At 57.3% G+C, this 26,219-nt stretch overlaps 1 protein-coding gene across 1 annotated transcript in view; it reads left to right on the top strand.

The window, feature by feature from the left end:
• Window positions 1-25,826, top strand: part of CNIH3 (cornichon family AMPA receptor auxiliary protein 3) — an 85,081-nt gene extending 59,255 nt beyond the window's left edge. The window contains exons 4-6 of the mRNA XM_029933048.1: window positions 17,371-17,483; window positions 21,431-21,574; window positions 25,023-25,826. Coding sequence (XP_029788908.1) covers window positions 17,371-17,483; window positions 21,431-21,574; window positions 25,023-25,050 — 285 coding nt within the window. The 3' untranslated portion in view covers window positions 25,051-25,826. The remainder of the gene's footprint in view (window positions 1-17,370; window positions 17,484-21,430; window positions 21,575-25,022) is intronic.
• The last annotated feature ends 393 nt before the right edge of the window (window positions 25,827-26,219 follow it).

The following is a 26,219-nucleotide window of genomic DNA, read 5'->3' as shown; positions in this document are numbered from 1 at the left end:
GGTCACTCCTCATTCTGATCAGTCCTGGGTGCTGTTGCTGGCGGGCCTGTGTCAGCACCAAACTCATGCTTGTGATGGGCATAGTCACTGAAGTTTTGCTTATAGGAGTCACGGAGTTATTGTAACTGGTTTCATTTATGGCACATCCTTTCCCCGGAGGTCTCTGTCTTCCCTGCCCAGGGGTATCGCTTGGTAGCAGGACAGCACGACCCACCCTGGGGCTGACAGGAGTGACAACTGGGGAGTGATGACCCGTCCAGAGGCCAGTGGGAGTGACCACCGTCCTAGGCTGGGGGTGATGGTGGCGCCGTGCAGGCTACACACAACGGTCCCTGTGTGCGCGGCTTCAGGCAGGGCTGGTGCAGGGCGACAGAGGGGACACTTGAAAGAGGTATCCAGGTAGGTCAAGACCCCGAAGACAGCAGGAAGTCAGCAGCTGGCCCTCGTCCTTGCCCGGATGACAGTTAGTGTCTGTGATACCGAACATTTGCAAAGTGCTCCTTGGGGCACTGGTTCTCAAACTTGGCCACATGTCAGAATCACCTGGGAACTTTTAGGAATTATCTTCTGATCCCCAGAGAGTCTGACTTAATTGGTTTGGGATGATAAATCCTGGGCATCAGGACTTTTAAAACGTCCCCGGGGGGTGATTCTGATGCACAGCCTGGTTGGAGACCCTTTGCTAAGCAGGCTTTATCGTTCAGGTTCACTAACGAATTTCTGCCGCCTTGGTGGCCTGGCCACTGGGGCTTGGCGGGTCTGGTGGTTGGCCCACCGTGGCCCTGCCCTTCCCGTCCAGTGCAGGGCTGCATGGGGTACGAGGGACCCCGTTAGCTCCCCAAAACTCCTGGCACCTCCGGCAGGCAGAAAAAGCCTTTGCTGGCCCCCCTGGATGGGTAGGGTGTCAGAGCCTGGGGTCAAGACACAGGAAGTGGTCTTCCCTTCTACCTGCACTCGGGGCCCAGGAGTGGGGTCACAAGGCACGGATGCTCTGGCCCCGCCCCCTGAGTTTGTGCTGAGGTTGGCTGGGAGCTCACCCGGTGTTTTGCAGTAGAGCAGAACATCAGACGTCAGGAGGCATGCTGAGTGACCCCTCGTGGTCTCGTGGGCCTTGTCTGTCCCTCCCTCCCCGGCGCCGAGAGCACACGCTTGTTTCGTGGGACTGTTTGGTTGCATGCATTGCCATTTTTCACCCCACATGCATTTGCCAGCATGACCACAACACGTGGCCATGCCCAAGGACACCGTCACGATGATGACATCTTCACGGTCATCTCCCTGCTCCCCATTACACTCACGGTCATCTTCATGCTCCCCATTAAAGTCACGGTCATCTCCCTGCTCCTCGTTAAGATGCTTTATAGGTTGGTTTGGTTTTTTGGTTTTTTGTTTTTTTGCAGAAGAATTCCGGATCCAGTCAAGTTTCACACATTCTGTTCAGTTGTCACATTTCCCACAATCTCTTTTAGTCTTTGTGCTTTTCTTCGGGACACTGGCCTTTCCGCAGAATCCCTGGGCCAGGTGGATTTTCAGGGTCCCCTTGGGGTGTGAGGAGAGGGCTGAGGACTTCATGTCCTGTTTCCCGTATGCAGCTCACACTGGCCTCCGATGACCCTGTGGCACAATCGCTAGCCCCCTACTTTCTGTGCGGTTTCCCAGCAGTGATCCCGTGTACCATGAGGAAGTGGGGCACTAGTGCCCTCTTGCCTTTATCCTGTCTCAGGCCCCTTGCATGGCCCCCCTCGATTCTGGCTCCTTCCAGCTCATTCTGGAGCATGTTGGACCAGCTCCCTGGCTCTCATTGCTACCACTTTGCTCTCCCCATCTTCAGACACACCAAGCCTTCCTTGATGACCTAATCAGAGGACACGTGCGCCCGCCTCACTCCCTTGCCTTTCTGTCGCGGGACGCTGTGAGCCTCCTCCCTTGTGGCCATGCCGTGGTTTCCCTCTGTCCTGCGCCCACTCACCTCCATTGCCTCGACTCCTGCTCCTTAGGGCCGAAGACACAGGTGACTATCAGGGCTCTGCCTCGGCCCTGTTTACTCCTTGTTCTGTACCGAGACTCTGCATGACCTCGGGTCACATACCAACTGCAAGTGTGTTTTGTTTGACCCATTTAATACTTTAAGCATCTGAAAAATCCACAGAAAATTGGATTTTCAGCTTTCTTTTGGGAAATGACACCCAGGATCCGGCAATATTGCCAGGTTTTCTTCAAGGAAGCCATCAGCTGGGGTCAGTTCACAGACGGCACCTCAATGGGAGGTATGTTGTACAGACCCCGCCCAGCTCAGGCCTCCCCTCTCCCACCACCGAGCAGCGTGTGCCTCCTCTGGGCTTGCCTCCCCTTTTGTCGTCACTCGTCCCCCGACGCCCCCCAACTGTCCCTTCTCCCCTGCTCCCTCTCCTGGATTGGGGCAAGTGACATCACCATCCACTGGGCACCTTTACCTGGTCTCGTGACAAAGCTCAGCGTTGGGGTCAGATGTGCTGAACACCCACACTTGTCCACGTCTCTGGGTCTGAGCCAGTTGACAACAGACCCAAGAGTCTAGGTGAGGATTAAAATACAGTATCACATCCACCAGCTGTGTGGACGGTCATGATGGGACTCCAGTACCTCCAAGTCTGAGAGAGACACACAGTCACAGAGACAGACAGACACAGAGACAGAGACACAGAGACAGAGACAGACATGCAGACAGATGGAAAGACACACAGAGAGACAGAAATAGACAAGAGACAGACACACAGACACAGAGACATGCATAGATACACTGAGAGACAGGCACACAAAGAGACAAAGAGATGGAGACAGAGACATAGACATACACAGAAAGAGACACACAGAGACAGAGACAGAGACACAGAGATGGAGACACATACACAGAGACAAACACACACACAGAGTCAGATAGACACATACACAGAGACAAACACACACACAGAGTCAGATAGACAAAGAGACAGAGACACAAAAACAAAGAGACAGAGACAGACACACATAGAGAGACAGACATGCATAGACACAGGCACAGGGAGAGAGACATACACAGAGTCAGAGACACAGGGACAGACAGACAGATACAGTGAGTGCCAAAGAGGGGTGGGCTGTGGTCTTGTGCTGCCATGGAGGTAGGCGTTAGACCCTGGCCTGTTGCATCTGCCGCAAGCTTGCAGGGGTGGGGGGAGACGGCATGCCATTTGGGGACAGGCAGGTCCCACGCCTGCTCACTAATGCTTCCCCAGACGGGGAAGCCGCCAGTGGGGATTCCGGTTTTACAGGCTGAAGCAGGAATGCAGAGGGCGGTGCTGGGGGATGAGGCGTCCCTTCGCCCAGCCCGCCGCAGACACATTGCCTACACCTGCTCCCTCACTTGACCCATCTTGGTTAGTTGAGTCACCATCTTCTGCGCCGCTCAAGGTCAAGGTTCACACCACATCTGTCCTCGGTCTGTGGTTTCTGTTTCCCATGTGCCTTGTGAATTGCAGCACTACCCCCCCCCCCGCCCCCCCGGCCAAGGTCACTTCTGTGAGACCTCAGATTCTCTTCTTTTGCCTGGACTGGTATAGTAGCCTCCTCACTACTGTTTTCCTCTGGTCTGTTTTCCAGTTCTCCCGGGTTCACTCTCCATGAAACTGTTGGAGTGACTGGAGCAAACCTTGATCTTAAAAAACTGTCTTATCCCAGAGCTTCCGCTGGGTCCTGGGTTTGCAGCACAAATGACCAAACACTCCGAGCTCCTTCTAAGGCTCTCTGTGATTTCTCTCCACCTTACTGGAAACTCCCTTCCAAACTTATCTGCTCGCCCAGCATTTATCGAGTGTCTCCTGTGTGCCAGGACTGTGCCAAATACTGTGAACAGAGGTGTGTGAGACTGCTCTGTGATTTCCTTTCTTTGTGCCTTTTCCTATGCTATTTTATCACCCAGAATGTTCTCTGTTGGCTAAAATATTATCCTGTAGGTCCAGCACAGACACTCTGTCTTTGCAAAGCTTCCTCTCTCATCCACGAGACAAGAGATTCTCTCTGCTTCTCGTCCTGCCGGGTTCTCTCTGGCCGGCCCGACGGTGGGGCCTGGTGCACACGCCTGACCCCCGTCCCCGCTGGTCTTCAGCCTGGCATGTCTGCTGCACCATCCTCACACAAGGCGCTCTGTTGCTGAGCAGCTAGAAAATGGCTTTTTCTCCAAAGTAGGAAATGGAACAAAGCCAGAGGGAAGTGTTTAAAGCCATGAATAAGTTACACATGATCGTAGGTATTGCTAAATATAGCAATCAGAGATAAACATGCCATGATTAATTAACAGATTTGTGAGCCGCCTACAACCCATTCTGAAATAAAGCCACTAATAAAAACGTTAAATAGTGTTTCTTCATCTCTTGCTTTTCGTCCCTGCTGTGGCTCAGGGTTTTATGTCTTTCCTCTTGAGGACCAGAGGCATGCTTATGAATGCTCTCACACCAGGTGCCGACGGGTGCTGACCCCGCTCTGTGACCCCACGGAGCCGTTTCTGGTGATGCTGCTGTGTGTCCTGGGACCTTTCACCTAGGACCCATGTCCTGTCACCTGGGCCACCAGGTCCCACGTCCGCTGCCCACCTTCCTGCCCTCCCACTCCCACCCAGGGGCCTGTCCCATGTTCGAGTCCTGCTTCTCCAGGGGCCTGGGCCACATTTCGGAGCTGCAAACCCCCCAGAGTCCACAGGCTCCACACCAGCCACCTCCTGACACCTGTCCTGTCACCTGAGCCCACTCTTCCTCCCTTACCCAGCTACTCATCAGATTCATGAGCACAGCATTTGAATTAGAGATCCTGGGCCCCCCACCCTCTGGAAATTCTGACACGATGCTTGGAAATCTGCATTTTACTTTTAAAAAAAATTTTTTTTAAAGTGTATTTGTTTTGAGAGAGAGAGTGAGTTGGAGAGGGGTGGGTGGAGGGGCAGAGAGAGAGAGGGAGAGAGAGAATCCCAAGCAGCTCTGTGCTGTCAGGGCTCCATCTAATGAACCATGAGATCATGATCTGAGCCAAAATCAAGAATCAGATGTTTAACCGATTGAGCCCCCCAGGCACCCTGAAATCCGCATCTTAATAAAGATCTACAGAAGGATTCTGGCGCACAGCAGTTTTGGGAACCCATGGCTTTAGCACCCTCTTGTCTGGATAGGATCTCCTACTGCCTTGGGTTGTGAGTGTTTGTGTATCTATCTGTCTTCCTTCCAAGCTGTCCAGCCTCCGGGGCCCCAGCCAGGACACAGCTCATGATGATGTGACAGTCACTGCACTAGAGTGTGCTGCATGAATGTGGTAAGGGGGGTTCTTCAAGGAGGTGCAGGGACCGTGTGCCGTACCCGGGACTCAGGAGAGAAGACTTGGGTGAGAGAGACCTCAATATTCCGTGCAAAATGCAGGTGGTAATCAGGCCTCTGGGGAGTCACTTTGAAATCTGTTTTCTTCCAGGGTTGAAAGATTCCTCACACAGTGAATTATTTCCAGGCTTGAGAAGGGGCCCCTCTCTATCAGGCTTTCTAGCGTGTACCTTATTATTCGGTTGTTGCGCTTCTAGCTTTCTGATCGTCAACAGGGTGTTTTTAAAATAGAACGTTTCAGCTCTTGAGAACATAGTTGCTCTGGAAACAACCTTGAAAACTCTGGAAAACTTCATCTTGTCTCCAGACGCCTTATGATTTCCAGCTGCCACGGCGCTTCATGGCCGTACCCTGCTTGAGGGGCCACCACCCATGACCCTCCAGGAGCACCCCCGTCTCCGGGAGCTCCTGTGGGCTGCCACCTCCCAGCACCATCCTTCTCGGCGCCTGCTCGGGCTTGAGCCACGTCCCCAGCAGCGAGCGCGTGGCCGGCAGGACACACCCCTTCCTCTGCGGCTGAGAGCTCATGTGGAACCTATCGCCGTGCGATGGCTTCCAGAACATGCGACGCTGGTTTTACCAGAAAGCCAGATGCAGGACAGACTGAGTTGCTGCTGGGAGGTGCACGTGCTTCTGATGGTCACAGGCAGGTCTCCGGCGGGGTCCACGGTGCTGCCGAGTCCTAGCTCCTCCTCCTCCTGCTGGCGCAGGGCACAGTTCTGGGTGGTCCTAGGGCCATACAGCTGCTGGGGTCAGAGGGCAAGGCTGCAGCCTCCGACTCTCCCAGGGGCCAGTCACTGGTGCTGCTCTGACCTTCAGCTCCTCCTCTGCAAAAATTCCCACTAACCACATGGACGTGTGCAGCCGGGGCTTTCCGGAAGGAAGGGGTGAGGTTTGCTCCCCACAACGAAACCTGCCGGGTGGGGGTCCGAGCCAGGCTTGCGCTACCCTGTCCAACGCAACTTGGAATTGGTCTGCAGCAGTGTTCAAGTCGTGTATCTTCTGAGTGGCGTCTACGAGGCTGGGCTCCTCGAAGTCTTCTGGAAACCAGCCTGGGGGGCAGACGGGACACCGCCTACCAGGAGCCCTGCCATTCCATTGAGCTCTTCCGGAATGATCCATCACAACCACTCCATGAAAGTGTGTACTTCTGACCCCCACTCCTGAAAGTCACCGAGAGTCACCTCATGCAGCAAACTTCCATGGGGCCCCTGGGACCAGAAGGTGTGTGCTGCCTGCGTCCTGCTCTCTGAGCACCCTCGCCTCACAGGAGGGTGACAGCTGCGTGGCGGGGGGAGGGGGTTGCACCCCCAGGTGCTTGGGCCCCACGATCCTGGGGGAGCAGCCGCCTTGTCCCTGGTGTAGGGGGAGGACCGTGTCCCCTGCACACTTGGATGGAGAGGGGTGTCAGCCGGTGGAAGGTGATGACCTGACCTCAGGGACCTCGGGGACCACACTCAGGGACTAGTTACCATCTGTGCCGATTCTGGGTCACCTGACGGGAGGCCCCCTGGGGAGCACGGATGCATTCCAGAAATCCAGCTGGGAATCCCCATGGCTGGTGCTCAGGGTCCCATCACTCCAGGGTCTCGTTACATGGTGTGGGCAGTGGCGGCGTCACCATGGCTGCAGAACCAGTCTGTCACTGCATCAGCCTGCGCCCTCACAAAACCTGAGAAGAAGGCCCTTGTTCCCTTCCCTTCCCAGGTCTGCCCATCACAGAAATGCTGTCTCATCAGCCAGAGACATGGCAGGACATGGCAGGATGTGGTGGGGATGTGGTGGGGACATGGTGGGACATGGCAGGGACGTGGGGGATGTCAGTACCCCAGGCCACTGCGTGGTTCCTCCCCATGACGTTCACCTCCCTCTTCCATGTACCACTGCCATTTCTCTCCCATCTTTAACGTGCCTGTCCCGATGCCAGCCTCTGCCACCTCCTGCCTCGTGGGCCCTTCCTCAGTGTCCTGGGCTCTTCCTTCTCCCCTTGGCCCAGCAGCCTGGGGACCCAGGACCTGGTGCTTGACTTTGTTCTCTGTCTTATCCGCTCACACCCTCCCGCCAGGCAGTCTGTCTGAATTTCGTTCGCCATTCATGTTTCCTCGGCCCCCAGGTCCCCTTGTGAAGACTGACCCTGCCCCCAGCCAGCCCCCAGACTCCACCGTCTCCCTAGAATGCTTCCTCCTCCAGCGCTCCCTCTCCCTGGGCCCTCGCCGGCCGTGCGGGTGCTGAGTGACCCTGGCATTCAGGGCAAAGAGGCCATTCTCCCGCGTCCCTTGGAGAGCACTTGTCCCCTCACAGGCTCCAGCCTTGTGACCTGACCACCTCCCAGGGGCCTCACCTCAGACCTCATCAGGCAGCTGACCTCACTTACGCGTGTGACTCTGGGGGATGCATCCGGTCTGTCCCTAGCGCTGTACGTGTTATTGAGGGACAGTGATGTCTACCCTGCCTCCTCCCTCCTACCTGCCCGCTGGGCTCCCACTCCTGTTCTCCCCGTGTGGGATTAATGGTCCCCGACGGCCCTGCTCACCTCGCCTGGCCTCTTGCTGACCCACAGCCCTGGACCCTCTGAGCTCAGCTTGTTGAGCCTTCTTTACTCCAGCCCTTGGGGGCTAGTCTCGTTCGTGGCAAGGGACTGGCCGGGGCTGGGGCTTGCGTCTGTGGGTGTGGGGCCAGACTGGCGACCCCAGACTCACCAGCTTACTGTTGAGTCAGCACCCTGCTTTAGCTCCCAACAGCTGTTTGGGTTTCTCGTATGGAGGAATTCGCTCTGGGATGGTGATTGCCGGGTTCACAAGATGGTACTACATTCCGGGTCCTTCAGGTACAGCTGTGAGCATTCATTACGGGCGTGGGACACGGGCTGTAAACAAGCAAACAGATGTGTGACATTTTCAGGTCGTGGTAAGTGTCCACTGAGAGGAAATAGAACAGAACATGGGGGCGAGGGCAGGCTCCTTTGAGGAGGAGCCGCAGGGAGGAGTCTGGGGAGGAGCTCCCAGTCAGGGGCGATGGCACATGCCAAGGCCCTGAGGTGGAGACAGACAGCCTGGCTTTGAAGAACAGTAATGGATGAGTGGGAGCGACGTGGAGTGTGGGGTCCGGAGAGCCTGGAGGAGGCTGTTGTAAGGAGTCGGGTCTTGTTCTAGAAAAACAAGGGGAGGCCATGCAGGGTAGAGAAGAGACATGACAGGATCTCTGTGGCTGAGGTGAAGGTGGACCCGGAGCAGGGCTGGGGCAGAGAGGGCCCCGCGGTCAGGAGGCTGCCGTCACTCCCATGACAGGTGACGGAGGCTGGCGCCGGCCACGGTGTTTCCCGGGGCCGAATACTGGACTGTGTTTGCCTCGGTTTCCCCACTGTCTGGTGTTCAGCCTGGGGGGCAGGCATGGCACGGTGCTCATGGATCGGTGTGCCTGGTGCCCATCACAGCACCCAACACCTCCAGGGAGGCTCTGTGCATGTGTTTGCAGAGTGAGTAAATGGCGGGTTTGCTCGCACTCATAGGCACTGAGCCTGATGGAGCAGCCATGTGGAGAGAGACCTGCAAAGACACACAGACAAATGCATGGCGCTGACATGTGTAGGACTCTGGAGGAACGCAGGAGCTTGCGCGGTCAGTGTTGACAGGAAGTGCTGGGATGACCCACAACACGTGGCGTTTCTGGGGACATAAGTGAACAGTGAGAGAGGACCTTGAAAGTTTGTAAGCACTAGAAATAGGCTGGAGAAGGAGGAAAGGGAAGATGCGTCAGTTTAATTTTCAAGAGAGTTTAGTTGCTGCTTTTTGCAAAGTACGTGGGCTGATTGAGCTGACAAGGGCAGGGGGAGCGTCGTGTGCGGGCCAAATGTCATCTGTGGGGTCTCACTCCGTACCAGATACGATTTGAAGAGCTTCGCACACATTAACTCAACACTCATGACAGTCCTGCAAAGCGGAGGCCATTATTGTCCCCATTTTATAGATGAGGAAACTGAGCCCATTGGGAATGCACAGCGCGTCTGGCGCCTGACAGGTAAGTCTGGAGCCCAGGTCTCTCTTGTTCCCTAATCTGAAACTGTTTTCTCCGGGGTGCTGCCCCTCTGGCCCCTCCTGAAAGCAAAGGTTGCAATACTACATTGCCTTTTCTCCAGAATGTTAGCTTGGTAAGTCAGATTCTGGGTAGAGCGTGGCAGTCCTGCTAATAGTCACCTTTGCCCGACTTTGGAAAGCATCTCGTGTGCGTGGTGGACCCTTGAACAATACGGGGGTTGGGGTGCCCACCCTTCCCGCAGTCGAAATCCATCAGGCTATAGCCTGCGTTCTGGCAGTAAAGTGAGTTGAGAAAACGCATCTCCAGCCTGTGCTGTCAAATGTGCACATGTCAGGGCATGTGTGCTGTTCACCCATGTTTGCAGGGGGCACGCGCGCCAGGGCCTGCTGGAGGGCTGCATCTGCTGCTCGCGGCTTTGCCGTAGGCTCACGTCGTTTAGCCCCCCGGCCCAAGAACCTGGACAAATGCGACCAGGTGGTGATGCAGGCCACAGGTGCTGAGACTCCACTCTCTGTCCACTCTTGCTCCACTCACACTCCTTGGCTCCTTTGGAACAAAAAGTCCCCAACTGGCTGGAGGTAATAGGTAATTAACACCACTTAATAGCTGTGAAGTAGGGTCATCATCTGTTTTTATCCCGGGAAAGGCTCTTCTCTGGGAGCTCGTGCTCTATTAAGAAACTGCCTGTGGCCACGTGAGACGGAGGGGGGTGGGGCTTGTTCCCTAAAAGGTGCAGCAACAGAGCCTCATGGAGAGGACGGGATCCCCGAAGGTGTAGCCTTGGTGGTCCCAACAGGAGCTGGGTCTTCCAGCCTTCACGCTGGATAGGGAGGGCCTGAGACTCACTGTCTCCACCGTGGGCACAGATTTCCGCTCCGGCCGCGGGAAGAGTGAAGGTGAAAGTTCCGTGCTGCCCCATGGCTTCTGTGGTCAGGAGAAATCTCCACGGACGCCTCCCGGAGTCCCGATGCTTTAAGTAGCTGGCACCAAGGAATTGGGGGTGCAGGTCCCTTCCGTGGGAGATTTGTAAGTCGTGTCATTCCAGGGCACAGAGGAAAACGTGACTGTGCCCCTCAGGGATGCCCTGGGCCTAGACACTACATCCGCTGGAGCTCAGCCAGGTTCCCTCGTTCAGACGAGCATTTCTCGTCTCCACTCTTCCCGCATCGAGTGTCTTGCGCGCTGCCCTCCGTACTTCGGCGCCCGTTTGTGCAACAGACTCCACACCCTCTGCGTGCAGACTGCTGGGTGCTCACGGGACCCACCTGCCCAGTGCGAACGTGGAGCCTTCGGCCCCAGCAGGCAGGCTTGTGAAACCTGCATCTCTCTGCCCTTTTCCTTCTAGAATGTTCCCTCCTGTTTGTGCCTCTCCCCTCAACCTACTGAGCTGTTGCCTAATCCCTCACTATATCCTGACTGCAGTTCCTACCCCCAGCATGCCTGCCTTAAAGAGAAGGAGGAAGCTGGGGGGCGCCTGGGTGGCCCAGTTGGTTAAGCATCTGGCTTCGGCTCAGGTCATGATCTCAAGGTTCATGGGTTCGAGCCCCACATCGGGCTCTATGCTGACAGCTCAGAGCCTGGAGCCTGCTTCGGATTCTGTATCCCCCTCTCTCTCTGACCCTTCCCTGCTTGTGCTGTCTCTCTCTGTCTCTCAAAAATAAAAAACATAAAAATTTTTTTAAATAAAAAAAAGAGAAGGAGGAAGGGAGTAGGCAACTACAAGTGTGACTTTAGGTCTCTTTGGGTTCCTAAGAGAATTGTTACTTTTTTTTTTTAATGTTTATTTATTTTTGAGACAGAGACAGAGTATGAGCAGGGGAGGGGCAGAGAGAAGGGAGGGAAACACAAAATCCAAAGCAGGCTCCAGGCTCTGAGTTGTCAGCCCAGAGCCCAATGCAGGGCTTAAATCCACAAACTGTGAGATCATGACCTGAGCTGAAGTCGGACGCTTAACCAACTGAGCCCCCCAGAAGCATGAAAACAGTGACAAATGCAGGTTGGGAGGTGTGGGCTGGGCAGAGCCAGAACCCAAAGGTTTGGTCCTGAAAGGAACCATCCACTTCCCTGAATCTAGAAAGCCCCGTGGGATAGGAGGAAGGAGCTGGGGAGAGTGGGGAGGGTCAGCCTGCTGAAACAGGCAGAGTCGGCAGGACGGGAGGCTGGGCACTTCGGGGGTGAGGAGGCTGGGAGCAAGGCTCTGGCCCCAGGAGAGGCCATGGCCAAGCCTCTGGGTTCTTCTCCAGAGTTCTCCCACCTGGCGGTGGTGGGGGCGCTGGACACAATGCTCTCACCCGTGGAGGCTGCCTGAGCGAAGGACGCTCGCAGCCCTGCTGGGGGTTGGGGGTGAGGATGGAGACCCAGGGTTCTCTCTGAGCCTGTGGTCTATGAATCTTAGCTCAGGCAGGGCTTCACAAAATCACCTGGGATGCTTCTGGAAAATGCTGATTCTTGGCCCATAGAGTCTATCTCGGTAGACAGGGATACAACACCGATTTCTGCGTTAAAATGTTTTTAATGTTTATTTATTTGAGAGAGAGAGAGAGAGAGCGAGCAAGTGCAGGGGAGGGGCAGAGAGAGAGAGAGGGAGACAGAATCTGAAGCAGGCTCCAGCTGAACCGATGCGGGGCTCGAACTCATGGAACATGGCTTATCATGACTTGAGCTGAAGTCAGAGGTTTAACCGACTGAGCCCCCAGGTGCCTCCAGAAATCTGCATTTTAACCCATGTGTCCCAGGCAGTCCTGTTGCAGGTGGATGGCGGACCCTATTTTGGGAATCAGTGCTGAACCATCATTTTGCAAACTTGGATGTGCTTGTAAATCCCCTGGGGATCTTGTTAAACTGCAGGTTCTGATTCAGTAGGTCTGGAGTGGAGCCAAGATTCTGCATTTCTCACAAGCTCCCAGGTGATGCTGGTGATGGTGGTCCTGGGACCACGGGTTGAGGGGTGGGCTCCTGGGAACTGGTTAGGAAAGCCCCACGCACGCCTACAGTCTGGGGGTGGGCCCCAGCCGCCTGTGTTTTGGCAATACCCCAATTGGACTCGGGAGTATCCTGAAGTTGGAGATGATCACTGCATGAAGCTGAAGGAAACAGGCAGGGAGAGGAGGCAAGGGAGGAGTGTCAGGGAAGTAGAGCGCGTGGCAAAGCCCATTCGGTTCCCTCTGTTCTCAGTTTCCCCTCCCCCAGAAACAGAGCTGAGAACCCTCTTCCTCCTGTCAATGTTGGGCATGCACACATTTTCTCCTGGATCAAAGCCAGGGGGCAGGGGGAGAAGGGGAGGGGGTGCAGCACAGGGTGCAGCCGAGAAGGGGACAAGGGCCCCTGGGCCGTGGCCGTGGAGCCTAAGGGCATCAGCGAGGCCAGGAGCTGGTCCAAGCAGCAGTCAGGGCAGGAAGGAGTAGGCAGCTGTGGGGGCTCAGGACAGGGTGTGGGGAAGCCAGAGCAGTCTCAAGTGGCAGTGCCAGTGTCCAGGGCACGTGTGACAGGTGGCCTGGATTTGTCAGTGCACAGCCAGGTCCCAGCTGGGGTCTCTGGGCCGAGCTGTGAACGGGGGCCATTCACATGCTGGGGCCAGGATCAGTGGGCCGAGGGGTGCAAGTTCACATCCACCTTCTCCCTGGGCCTCTGCTGCCCAGCGATCCCAGGTTCCCAGCCTCCGCACCTGGTGTTCCTCCTGCTGACCCTCTGCTCAAGTGCGTCTCTTATGGACCTGTTCACCCAGAGACAGGCAGAGACAGCACCTCCGTGCTGGACGCTTATGACAAAATTGCCTCCACCCCGCTCAGCCCAGGAGGATCCCTGTAGGAGGACCCGCTTCATTCAGGCTGGGGAATCAGATACAAGGACATCATCCTTTTCTTTCACACTCATGGGCCCACGGCAGATAGATGCGGGGCCTGCGTGTCTGTCTGCGCTGAAAACAGGCAAGGCTTGAGGTTTCACAGTTGGAGAGGCAGGCTTGTCTTACATCCTTGGGGTTCTCTCCCTGCTTGGAGGAGCTGGGAGCTGGGTGTAGACAGGGTGGTTGCCAGTCTGGGTTGGGACTCAGGAAACCCCAGTCGGTTCTGGGCCATTTGGCGGAGTTCTGGGCAGGAGTGGCGTGTTACCTACTTGGGGATTAGCGAACTCGGTTGTTGGTGATAGCGATGGTCCCGTTCATGGGGACAGCACCTTTTCACCTGAGAGTGGCCTCCTCCACGGGACAGGCTGGGTCCTCACTGCCGCCCCGTCGGTACATCGTAAATGCCGGTGTTCACAGGTGAGGGAAACGGACGCCGTGTGGTGAGTCACATTTCTCGGTGCCACACGGCATCATTATGTAAGCGCCAGTGCTTACGTAACGCTTTGAGAGAGCGGGCTAGTATTTTTAACCCAATGTGGTCACAGCAGAACACTTGATGTGCGTCCACAGAGACTGGATCTCACCTGCATGCGATGCAAGCTTGACTCGGCCCTGGGGCCTTCCCGGTAGCGTGCAGGTGTGGCCCTTGGATGTTAGGACCCTGGCGGTCCTGTCACCCAGGATGTGTGGTGGGAGACAGGGCGGGTGTGCGGGGGGTGGGGGGGTACATTCTCACCACCTTCCCACACCCCCAGCCTCAGGGGATCCCCTCCTCCCACCCCCTCACACCCCTCCATGGGGGCCGGAGAGCATCCGTGCCCTGCACCCCACCCATCCACCCCCCCAAGGATGACATGAGAGGAGACGCATGCTACCTCACTGCATCTGCTCCCGTGACAGGTCAGGTTACTGGTCGGCAGGTGGCGTGTGGACCAAAGCCAGGTGTGAGTGGACATGCCAAAGAAAGGGGCGACGCAGAAATGCAGTCAAACCACTACAGTGACGGGCGGGGGAGGGGCACGTGTGGAACGAAGGAAAGTTCCTGCCCTGGCCTGGGGGCAGGGGCAGGAGCCGGACCAGTGAGGGCAGTAGAAAGAGGAAAGTAAGAGTGGGCAAGAGCTGTTGTAAAGGGAAAATGGAGCCTGAGTGGGTGAGGGGTCTGGGGGCTGGGGAGTGGGGGGTGTGAAGGGTTCAGGCAGGTGAGGGGCCTGGGGGTGGGGGTGAGGGGCCTGGAGGTGAGAGGTCTGGGAGGGTGAGGGCTCCAGGTGGGTGAGGGGTCCAGGCAGGTGAAGAGTCTAGGGTGGGGGTGAGGGGCTGGGAGCATGAGGGGCCCAAGTGAGTGGGGAGTGGGTGAGTGGTCCAGGCTGGCAGCTGTCCACACCAGGGCCCCTGGGAGGCAGGTCCCTACAGGTGCTGGAAGGGTGTGGGGGGAGCACCGGGGTGGATACTTCTGCCAGCCAAGGAGGTGACAGGACAGGTGCAGTGGATGGATCTTCCATCACTGGGCAGTGGGCAAAATCCATGAGGTCTTCCCAGAGAGGTGTGCGGGCTTTGCTTGGGCGCTCTGAGAGCTAGGGCAAGTCCTGGCAGTGGGCACCCACACTTGACCTGGACTCAGCCCCCACGGAGAGAGTTAGGGGCCCTCTGAGGCAGCTGGTGCCAGGCCCACCCCAGGCAGCGATGGGACCGCTGTGTCCTTGGCTCACCTCCCTGGGTACCCAGGCTTTGCTGGTCCCTCCCAGCTTTCCTCCACCACCTTGGGCAGGGTGACCTCAGCCTTCCAGTGACCTCACGGGGCCCACACCCTGTGGCTTGTTCAGTGTTTCTGCCCCGAGAAGCCTGGTAAGACCCAGGACTCTCATAGATGAGCCTGTGAGTGGCCACATCTCTGTCCCCGAGGGAACGGATGAGATGGGCGCCATTCAGCGGCTTTTGGGAAAAGCCAGCCTTTTCCAGTGCAGTGGGGAGAGGGGAGGGGCCAGGGGCCACCTGCTGGGGTCAGGGGTCAGGGTGAAGTCTGCTGCACAGGGATGAAGGTGATGGCCCCAAGGTGGCCGTGCTCTGAGACGGGGTGACACTGGGGACAAGAGGGAGGAACCCGGCCCTGCCATTCCCCTGGTGCCTTGTGTGTTCCTGATGGACGGGTCAGACCAAGCTGTGCTAAGAGCCTGCGCCTGAAGGTCAGCAGCTTAAATGTCCCCTGCTTCTCCATGACCCAGGCCTCTTCTCATCTGCGGGCCGGGACCAGGGCACCCCCACCGTGACGCCATCGCTGTGCTGGAGGGAGAAGGGCCTCACAGTGCTTGGTGCTGGCTGCTGGGCGCCCGGCCTGGCCGCATGGGTGTCCCTGCATGTGGACCCCTGAGGTGCAGGCAGTGTGGACGTCCGGCCGCCTGTCACCTGCCCCAGGATGGTAGGTCCCCACGTGTTCCACACGGCGCAGCCGGGAGCCTGGGGAGCAAGAGGGCCCGAGAGCAGGCAGGCAGGGCACCAGCCCTCCGCCAGGTGCAGAGGAACTGGGGGGCCTCTCCCACTTGCAGGGGAGCTGTCCAGTGTCAGTGAGGGGAGCAGGTGGGACGGACTCTTCTCGCCCAGGCCCTCCTCAGCGTGGCGACAAGGGGGGCTGGAGTTCCTGCTAGGAATCACGCCCCAGGAGGGGAGAAGCAGTGGGAACTGATGGGGGCCAGGAACCCACAGTGCACAGGGAAGCGGGTGGGGCCACAGGCAGGTGCACGGAGGCCCCCAAGTACCTGCCAGGTGGCTGCGGCTCATGGGCTGGCCCTGAGGGTTCACCCACTGAGGTCTCTGCTCTGGAAAGTGGCCCTTGGAGCTCAACTCCAGGGCTCCCGGGTGCAGGCTGGCACATGTCCCTCAGCAGACTCGGAGTCAGGGAAACACCACGTGGGCACAAAGTGCGTTTCTTACACATGTGCCTGGAACGTGTCTCCTGTGTCCTGTCATCTGGGGCGGTCACCGCCTCCACCTGGAGGGAGGGGGCCACAGTCTGTTCTGTACCCAGATGGAACTGGGACAGCCTGAGGCCATTTGCTTCCTGCCCAGAGAAAGCCTGCTTGGGGACCAGAGGCTGCGTCCCTAGGGCCAGCTGGTCATGCTGCAGACATAGGCACTTGCTTCGCTCATGGTGTAACAGGTTTGTTCAGTCTGTACTGAGTGCAAACAAATGAGCAGAGCCGGCATGGGGGTGGGGGACAGGTGCGCAGGTGCTGGGGGCCGGAGTGGGTGCTGACACTGTGGGCCTGGGGCTTCGGGGTGGCCTGGGGGGGGGAGGGGTGGCCTGGGTGCGGGCTCTGTTAGAAAACAGCACCTTCGGTCAGCCTTCCGGGTGGTTGGGAAGATTGTCCTAGGAGCCCCGAGGCACTCCTGCTGTGCTAAGGCACTGAGGGAGAGCACACACAGGCTCCTACGTGAGGGAGAAGGTGGCATGTTTCTGTCTCTGTCTCTGGGTTTCTTTATTGGCCTAGGGACCAACTTTCTCCTGTGATGTCACTTTGGTACTGTCACAACTTTGATTTCCGCTCAGTGTTCACACACCGGGGAGTTTATAATCAACTTGAGGTCTTTGCAGCATTTATACCCACGTGGGCACACCGGGGCTGGGGGACTTGATCTTCCTGCTTGGTCCCCCGCGTCTGACCCTTCTTGGTCCGGGTTGGCCTCTGTCCTCTAGAGGCTGGCCTCCCTGCCTCCATCGCCACTACATGTTCTTTCTCTTGGGCGCCCCCTGTGTCTCAGGGCTTTCCTGGTCCTCTGACGTTTGACATACATACACATGTTTATGTGGTGTGTGGGTCGTCTGGGAGGGTGCATGGGGGTAGGAGGGCCGGAGCCGGTGATTGCAGACTCATTAGAACCTGCATCCTGTGTCTTCTCCTGGGCACTCCTCCTGCCTCCCGTGACCCCCAGTGTCGGGCGCTGGGAGCCTGTGTCCACCAGACTCGGTGGGAAGCATGGCGCCGGGACCACAAAGAGGAGAGCATGGCAGAAACGGAGCTGGTCCCGGGGTGGTGACTGGGCGTCGCGAGCCCACTGGCGGCCTGTCTGGCAGCAGTGACTGCTCTCCCTCTAACGCAGGCCTGTGTCTCTGTTCCCCTCCAGCTGGTGCTGCCAGAATACTCCATCCACAGCCTCTTCTGCATCATGTTCCTGTGTGCTCAGGAGTGGCTCACCCTGGGGCTCAACGTGCCCCTTCTTTTCTATCACTTCTGGAGGTAAGTCTGCCGGGGGCGGGTCTGGGCTCCCTCTTCCCAGCCTGGGCAGCCTGCCCTCCAGTGGCCGTGGCCCCAGGATCACACAGCCGCCTCGTGCCATCCTGCCTTCCTTTCAGAGACCCGTTCTCCGCAGCCTTCTTTCCCAGCAGCCTGTAAGGGAAGGCCCTTCTTACCTGGCCCGCTCACAGTGGCCTCAGCCCTCGCGTGTCCACGGCAAAAGCAGCTGTAGCATTTTCACAATCGTCCCAAAGTGGAGAGAACCCAAGCACTTTTTAACAGAAGCATGGATTAAGGGACCAGCAAAACTTGGCATGTTCTTGCGATGCAGTGTCACTTGGTAGTAAAAGGCAGTGATGTAGCGATACGCACTGTGACACAGCTGGACCTTGAAAACTTGACAAGTCAAAGAAGCAAGGCGCGAAAGGTCATTTCTGTGAAAAGTCCAGAACGGGCAGCTCTGAAGTGAAGGGAGGAAGGTCGGTGGTTGCCCAAGGCTGGGGGGGCAGGGCAGGGGAGCATACAGGGCTTTCTTCTTCCGGCTTGAGTGTCCTGAAATCCGGTCTGGTGACAGGGGACCACTTGCTGAATATGCTGAAAATCCCTGGACTGTGTACTTTAAAAAGGTGACATTTTTGGTATGTGAATTATGTCTTTTTTTTTTTAATGTTTATTCTTATTTTTGAGAGAGAGAGAGACAGAGTGTGAATAGGGAGGGGCAGAGAGAGAGAGAGACACACACACAGAATCCGAAGCAGCTTCAGGCTCTGAGCTATCAGCACAGAGCCCGATGCGGGTCTCGAACCCACGAACTGTGAGATCGTGACCAGAGCTGAAGTCGGACCCTTCACCAACTGAGCCACCCAAGCGCCCCTGTGAGTTATGTCTTAGTAAAAGAAAAGCACCAGTCAGATGGGCTGGATTTTCTGAAACAGTTCTGATCTTAAATATTCTGTTCTCCATCAAGACTGTGCCTCAGATCATGTGATTTGGGCTTTCTGTAAATCCTGGCTCCCATGTGGACCTAGGAGGTGTGGAGGGGGGAGCAGAAGAGTACAGCTGTGCAGGCGCATTAACCGTGTTGCCCCTTGTTCCCAGGGCTCCAGTCCCCCAAACGCCTCATCTTTGTCATCTTACCATAAAACGCAGCCTGCCCCTGTCCTGTCTGGAGCATGCACTCCGTCACCTAGCGGACCTGGACCTGCCGTGTGCCGGCATTGTGAGAGGTCCCGAGGAGCGTGTACCCCAGTGGTGGGGGGCAGGGTTCTTCGCAGATGCGGGGAGTACATGTGGGCGTGTGGAGAAACGAGCATGTAGATGAGACCGGCAGAGGGACACTGGGAAGTGTGGGGATGCATGTGCACCGCAGGTGGGGACCAGCCGGCGCACAGGCTCGGAGGTGAGGCAGCGCCTGGCGTGTTTGGGGACTGCACTGGCTCAGCGAGGCTGTGTCCAGGGGTCCAGGAGGGAGGTGCAGGGACACGAGGTTGACAGCTCAGGGAGCAGAGACGGAGGGTCTGAACCTCTCTGGTGAGGAAGCTGGAATCCATGTATTCCGCAGGGAATGGAAGCTCCCAGAAGCTTTTAGGGGAGTGGGAAAGTAGCCCTGCCTGATCTGGGTTTGAGGAAAGCTGTGCGGGTGATGGGTTGGAGGGTGAACTCTGGAGGGTGGATCTGAAGAGGAGGTGACCACGGAATTGGAGGTGAAGAGGTCATGGAGCTTGAGTCCCACTGTCACTGAGCAGTGGAAACTGGGACGGAGAGACAGGGTCCGTGGGGGTGAACCTGGCCTTGGCCGGTGAAAGGCTGCAGGAGGGGGGCAGAGGCAGCCTCGAAGCCCAGTGACCGAGGGCAGGAGGGAGGGGGAGGGGCCGGCTGGGGAGAAGGGACGATGACGGAGTCACACAAGAAGTTCCTGCTTTAAGGGACATGACCCACTGAGGTGTGACCTCGGAAGGCAGTCAGGTGGGGACACTGGTGTTGGATGGATTCTTGCCCGCTCGTGGACTTAGTGGGTTTGTGTCCCCCAGTGTCTACACAGCCGGTGCACCAGGGTGCCTCCCCCTTTACACTCAGGGACCCAGCGACTCACAAGGTGGGGTCATGGCCCAGAGTTGCCCAGTGGGGACCTGCAGGGCTGGTTCAGCCCTGCCTCTGTGCAGGTCACAGTCCATGCCCCTGTCACCTGGCCTGCTCCCTGTGAAGTCTCTGCCTGTGAGGGAATCACCCGAGACCCTTCTAGTAGTGAGCTGTCCATCCAGAAGCCAAACTCGCTGGGGACTCACGATGTGGGATCCTCAGGGCTGTCGCTCCTCCGAAAGGCAGGGAGGCTGAGCCAACCCGTCTCCTTGGGCTCCAGCAGCTGAGTCTCCTCACCTGGAAGGACTTTGTCTGACTTTCTGTCCCTAACTGGCTCTAGCCTGTTTCTGGCCATTCAAGTGCCCGGAAAACAGAAGAAACAGAAACGAGGAGAGAAGGGGTCCTCGAAGGCCATCTTAGTTCAGGTCCCCTGGCCTGGGCCAGGATGCTCTCCTGAGACTCGGTCCCCCTGTGCTCGCCCTCAGAGTGCTTACAGAAAGTGGCCGTGGCACCTGCATCTGCTACCTGCTTGCAAGCTGCTGTGTCCCATATCCCCACAGTGGTCCCAGGAGCCCGTGGGGTGGGCACTTTTGTCCCCATTTTATACACAGCAAAGAGAGGTCAACGGCCGACTAGAGGAAGGTCAGTCCTGTGGCTTGTGAGCTACAGAGGCTGGCTTTCCCCACTGAGCCTGGACGCCCTGCTGCACCCCTCCACTGAATGGGGTTGCCTGGAACAGTCTCCACCAAGGCCTGGAGGTTTTGTATCTGTCCCCAGGGACATGAGGAGTGCAGCCTGTGTCATCCTCCCACACGAGATGGTGACCAACGCAGTCACTGTCCTCCGACAGGGGTGAGGAGGGGCTGGAACTCCAGCCCCCACAGTGCTAGTGAGAAGGTGCTCTTCTGAGCCCCTCTCCCCAACCTGGACACACAGCAGACCCCAGAGGGGCCAGAGGTCAGCCTCTGGTGGCCCTCACCCCCCACCCCTGCCCAGCCTCCTGCACCAGAGTCCCCCCCTCCTGTGAATGAGGCAGGTGCAGGGTGCAGGGCCTCCCGGTGTTTCCAAGTTGGCTTTAACCCCCCCCCCCACTTACCCCCGCCCTTCCCCTTCCCCTGTTCCCAGTCCCCTCCTGCCCTCTCCCCACTATGGCCAATGTCCTCTGGCTGTTCTGGGTCCTTCTACAAGAAGAAAAGTGATGCTCCAGTAGTATCCAGGATTTTATTTTGTTTTTTCAAAGTTTTTATTTATTTATTTTGAGGGGGGGACAGGCTCTGAGCTGTGAGCACAGTGCCCAACATGGAGGGGGGAGGGCCTTGATCCCACAAGCCATGAGATCATGAGCTGAAATCAAGAGTCAATCAAAGAATGCTCAACCAACTGAGCCCCCCAGGTGCCCCTGGAATTCAGGATTTTGAAACAGGGTCTGGGGGGAGGACAGTGGGAAAGCAGAGCCGGTGGTGGTGAAGTGAGTGCGGCGTGGCCACACGGCTCTCTGAGCGTGGCACCCCCACACCTGTGCGAACGTGGGTGCACTGGGGACCCCCCACACCTGTGTGGACACCCACTCGGGTGCACGCGGCAGAACCCCCCTCACACACACCTCGAGGAAGGAGACTCATCTTGCTGCCTCCAGGCACCAGGTGACGCACCCTCCTTCTGTTGTGTAAGTGGGTGAAATCCCTGTAATGCCGGGGGAACTTGGTGTCCGAGAGCAGCCACAGGACAGGCCGGGAGACCACTCCAGCAACGATAGATGCCCACTCAGCGGAGACCCACGCTCAAGGGAGATCCCCAGACTCAGCCCTGCACCGGGGGGAGCTTCCCCTGATGCCTCAGAGCCAGAGATGCCGTGTCCTCTCTCCCCGCAGGTACTTCCACTGCCCGGCAGACAGCTCGGAGCTGGCCTACGACCCGCCCGCCGTCATGAACGCAGACACCCTGAGTTACTGTCAGAAGGAGGCCTGGTGCAAGCTGGCGTTCTACCTGCTGTCTTTCTTCTACTACCTCTACTGGTGCGTGTCTGCCACTCCCTACCCCCCCCCAACTTCTCTCCTGCAGCAAAGGGAGGCAGTTCTGGGCGGGGCGCTGTGAGCGTGGGAGTCACCTCGTGGCGGGTGTGACACCAGCTACCTCCCTCTGGGTCTGGAGTGAGGGCCTGCACACAGAGGCGGAGGGTCCTTGCCTGCAGGCGGGCATGTCCTAGGGCCACACGGTGCAAACACCTTCTTGTGATACCTCTGAGGAGGTGGTTGGGGACATGTGGCCCCTGGATGCCTAGCTTGTGATCCCTAGTCCATGTGTAAGTATCTGGAGAACCACCACAGAGACCCCAAGTGGCAGTCATACTCCTGAAGGGGCACACTGGGCCATTACATGCATGTGCTCACGCTTCTCCCAATATTCCCTAACCTTGTGCTAATCGGGTAAAAAGTGCTAACTTTGCAGTTATTCCCAAACGCCCTCTCCCCCCCGCACCCCGCACCTGTGGGCAGAGCATCCTAGCCAACAGATGGCTGTGAACAGGCTGCCTTATGGGGCGCGGGGTGAGAGTGCCTTTTCTGAAAGCATCCCCTCCAGTTCCTCTTTGGGCTCATCTCTGGGGACCTCACCTGCCACCTTGCCACCCTGTCATAACCCGCAGCCACGAAACCTGCCAGCATCCCAGTGCTGCCTCCAAACTGGTCTGTGGACAGTAGCCGGGCGAGGACGAGGAGGAAGGGGATGTTAGCAAGGCCGCCTTTGGCACCTTTATCCACATTTACACATGAGTCCTGCTTCGAGCCGAGAGTTTGGTATGCGGGGCTCTCAGTCTAGCGGCCGTCCCTGCCCCCATGTTAGCAATGAGGAGACCGAAACCCAGATGTCACATATTTTCCTGTGGTCACAGCTGCAAGTATGTCTAAGTCCGGTCCTAAACACGGAGCTCCCAACTGCTGGAAAACTCTAGAAAAGTCTTATCCAAGTCAGGTCTGTCTTTCTGCATCACAATCGGGGGGTGAAGAGGGTGTGCTTGTTAAAGAGGCAGATTCCGGGGCTTGGATCTGCTGGCTTAGGGTTTCGGGGCCAGGCATCCCCCAGGGGTAAGACCTGCCCATCTCCCCAGAATGTCCCAGAGTCCAGAAGACCCAGAGGCCCTTGGGGTATAACTTCCTCTGGGATAAATCAGTCTTGGGGAGAATTCAGAGTTATTCTACCACATTCTTGGGGTGGAGGGTTGGTCCAGGCTCAGGGAGACCCCTTCCCCCTCCTTCTGTATGGAGGGTACTAGGTCATTGCCTGCTTCAATCTACAAGGAACCTTAGGGTCTCTGAAGCATTTCTGGAGACTTCCAGGGTGCCCAACCAATTTGCCCGGTTCTCTCTGACTCCAAATCAGAACTTTCTAGCAACTAAAATTCATTCAAGCTGGTTTCTGCTTGAACCTCATGGGTCTAATGGCCTGACAGAAGCTAACACGAGGTGAAGGTGTTTCCTGCCGTGTGCTCACAGCCTCTCGTTGTGGGGCTCCGGACACCCCACCGCAGACTCGGGAGGGGAGGGACCGTGAGAAGCGATGGCTCAGGGTCCCAGAGCCACTGAGGTCAAGGCAAGGAGGCGCAGCCCTCTGCCAAAGCCCACGGCCTCTCTGTGGTGACAGCAGGTGATGTCTCGGATGCTCTTCACCTGCCCTGCTCACACTTGGTCACTCGTTCATGCAGTATTTATTGAGCGCCTCCTGCATGCTGAGCACCCTTCTTGGTGCAGGGAGACCATGCTGAGTGTGCACCTTGACGCCTGCCTTGAGCCAGTGCAGAGCCAGAGCCAGGAGCTCGTAGTCCTACTGTGCGCACTGTAGACACACAGGTGAACAAGTCAGATGGGGTGTCTGCCATCAGGTCAGCCATAGGAATGAGGAATGCCTACCACTGGGTCAGTTGTAGGGGGGAGGATGACTACCATCAGGTCAGCCATAGGGGGTAGGGGTATCTACCATCAGGTCAGCTGTAGGAGGGGGGGGGATGAACACCAGGGAGGTGGCATGACCCAGGGTCCCCGGGCAGGAGGCTGGTGCCACCTTAGATCTCTTGGCTTGGGAAGATGGTTCTGTGGCATCAGCCAGGACACATCCCAGGAACCTGTCAACGACTCTGGCCTCAAGGCCACCAGAGAGAGGGATGCTGGGGTGGTCAGCACACATTGCTGAGAGGATCCAAGGCTCCAGGCCAGACACCCAGCAGCCAGCTAGGGCCTTGGACACATTTCTTAACGTCTGCGAGGTCCTTTCGAACTGAGGTGCCAGCCCCACCTTTACCGGATTCCCAGCAGCTGTCACTTCAAGTCTCGCTGCTCAGCTTAGACGCAGCCCTTGGCATGCCTGTGGACCCCCTTACTCCTGAGAGCAGCCGGGGCTGATGGTCCCGGGACCCCTCAAGGCTTGGGTCGAGGGGCTGGGAGTTCTGGGGCCAGAGAGGGTCTCTGAGGGGCTCTGCAGAGCAGTAAGGCACCAGCTTCAATGAGGAAGGGGAGCCCTGGCCACCAACCGGGATGCCCACTAGGCAGGGCAGCGGTTCCAATTTTGTTATTAGCGAAGGCAACATGGAGGCAGAGATGGATTGAAGGACAGATAGACAGAATGTCTGGAACATCGTCGAACAGGCAGGAGCTGGGGGAGGCACGGCTTGGGGCCCGGCCAGCGATGCTCTGTGCCTACAAGGTGTAACAGTCATTCTGAGGACAGGACAGTTTCTTTCATTCAGTTTTCTTCCTTAGAGTATCCATTTTTCTCTCTATAATGTGAAAAAATGGCCGCTTTTGTTTGTGTCAAATATTTTGGCATATTTTGGAATATACATAGACACAGTGTGTGGTATACTTTGGCGTGGGACATTCCTCCGTCTTGTGGAATTAGCCTGCAGCCCTTTCTAAAAGCACAGGGGCATGTGCCCCCCCCCCTTGCTGGCAGGGCTGGGACACCTCAGCACACGTGCTCCTAATGCACATTTCATGCCTGGATTCTGTTAAAAACTGGAGGGCCAGGGAGTTACCCCGTTAAGAGTTCACATAGTTTGTGTGCCCCTCAGTCCTCGGGAGAGGGATGTTGGGCATTTTCCCAGCAGCTACATGTGATGCATCATCTGGGAGCCCCAGACTCAGCCATCATGTAAGCACAAGGCTGCTGGTGGGGAAGTCCACTACACCCCTACCCCGGGGACTGCCTCACGGTCGCAGGCAAGAGCTGTGCGGATGAGGAGCCTAACAGGCATGCACAGCAATCATGTCTGTCACCCAGGGGACCCGGTACGCGCTCACAGCAGATGTTCAGTCCAACGTAGTGGGGACTGTAGCGGGAGTAGATGCCCCAATGCCGGGACAAGGAGGAAGCCCAGGGGTCCGGCTTTGGGAAGAACCCTGTTGTCAGGGTCTGAGTCCCTTCTGGGCCATGGGAAGCCCTCACTCCTCTTTTTCTTCTTTCTGCGTTCAGCATGATCTACACGCTAGTGAGCTCTTAACCTGGATGGCGCCAGTCACCAGAGACGGGGACGGGAGAGGCCGGAGGCGGAGTTCACGTGTGCTGGCTGGTGTTGGGGAAAGGCCCGGACTGGGGTGCGTGAGAGACACCTGCGGACGGCAGATTCCTGCAGCAGCGGGGACCGAGGTCCTGGAGCGCTGGGGTTGCTGCCCAGCCCGAATCTGGGTTGTGATCCCATCTGGGCCATGGGACCTCTCCTGAGCGAGGACTGCTGTTTCCTTTGCGCAGCCCCCCTGACCGCCCGGTGCCGTCTGCGCAGATCCCTGGACCTCGGGAGGGGGTGGCTGGCAGGCCCAGGACCTGCCCAGGTGTCTCAGACTGCCCAAGTGTCCTGTGTTTCCTCAGAGCCACGCCCTGTGCTCCCGTGGGAGGGTCTGTCAGGGGCCGAAGATTCACCTTTGGCTCCCACCAGCCCTGAGCCTTCGGGCCGTCGGCGGGAGCTGGGGCTCAGGCCGCTGGTCATGCGTTATGTCCAAAGTCACAGGGGAGGCGGGAATCAGAGGGGAAAATGAGTTTTTAAAACATTTTCATGTTCAGGGTGTTAGTTCTTTGCCACCACAGACTGTATTCTTCTGCCGACGATCCAAAACCGTCGCAGAATCAACGGATGCAAATCGACCGGTCAACATTGTCAATGCCGCCTTCTCTTGAGGACCCCGAACAGTGGCGCCTGGGAAATGCCCCGCACCTGCTCTGTGCTGTGTGTGTTCGGTGGCCAGGAGGCAAGACGCATGATTACAGCCTTTTGCGATTCTACGTCATTCCTTCTGTTAGTGCGACGCAAGGACTGGCTTGTTTAGAATTTTCCGTTTGACGTCCTCTCCTGTTTGGGTAGGAGTTGTTCTCGGGGTTGTAAATAATGACAAGGCTGAGGCTTTTATGTTTAAATTGGGCACAATGATTTCTACTTTATTCCCCACACTTCCCTTCTTTTCTTCTGTGTGACACACACAGGCTATTTATACATGTACGCAGCTCCCGTTGAAACCGGTGACTCAGGTTTATGAATGGTGTCTGTGCAGCGCGTCGTGAGCTATGTTTAAAACACAGTGACAGCTTGCGCGCTGCACCTACCCGGCCACCCTATTTAAACCCGTCACAGGCTGGATGCCTCTCCGTTACGGGTGATAAACCAGTAGGTAGGAAAAG

The sequence above is a fragment of the Suricata suricatta genome, chromosome 3, assembly GCF_006229205.1.
Source record: "Suricata suricatta isolate VVHF042 chromosome 3, meerkat_22Aug2017_6uvM2_HiC, whole genome shotgun sequence".
Taxonomy (NCBI): domain Eukaryota; kingdom Metazoa; phylum Chordata; class Mammalia; order Carnivora; family Herpestidae; genus Suricata; species Suricata suricatta.
This window is presented reverse-complemented; position numbering and strand designations above follow the sequence as displayed.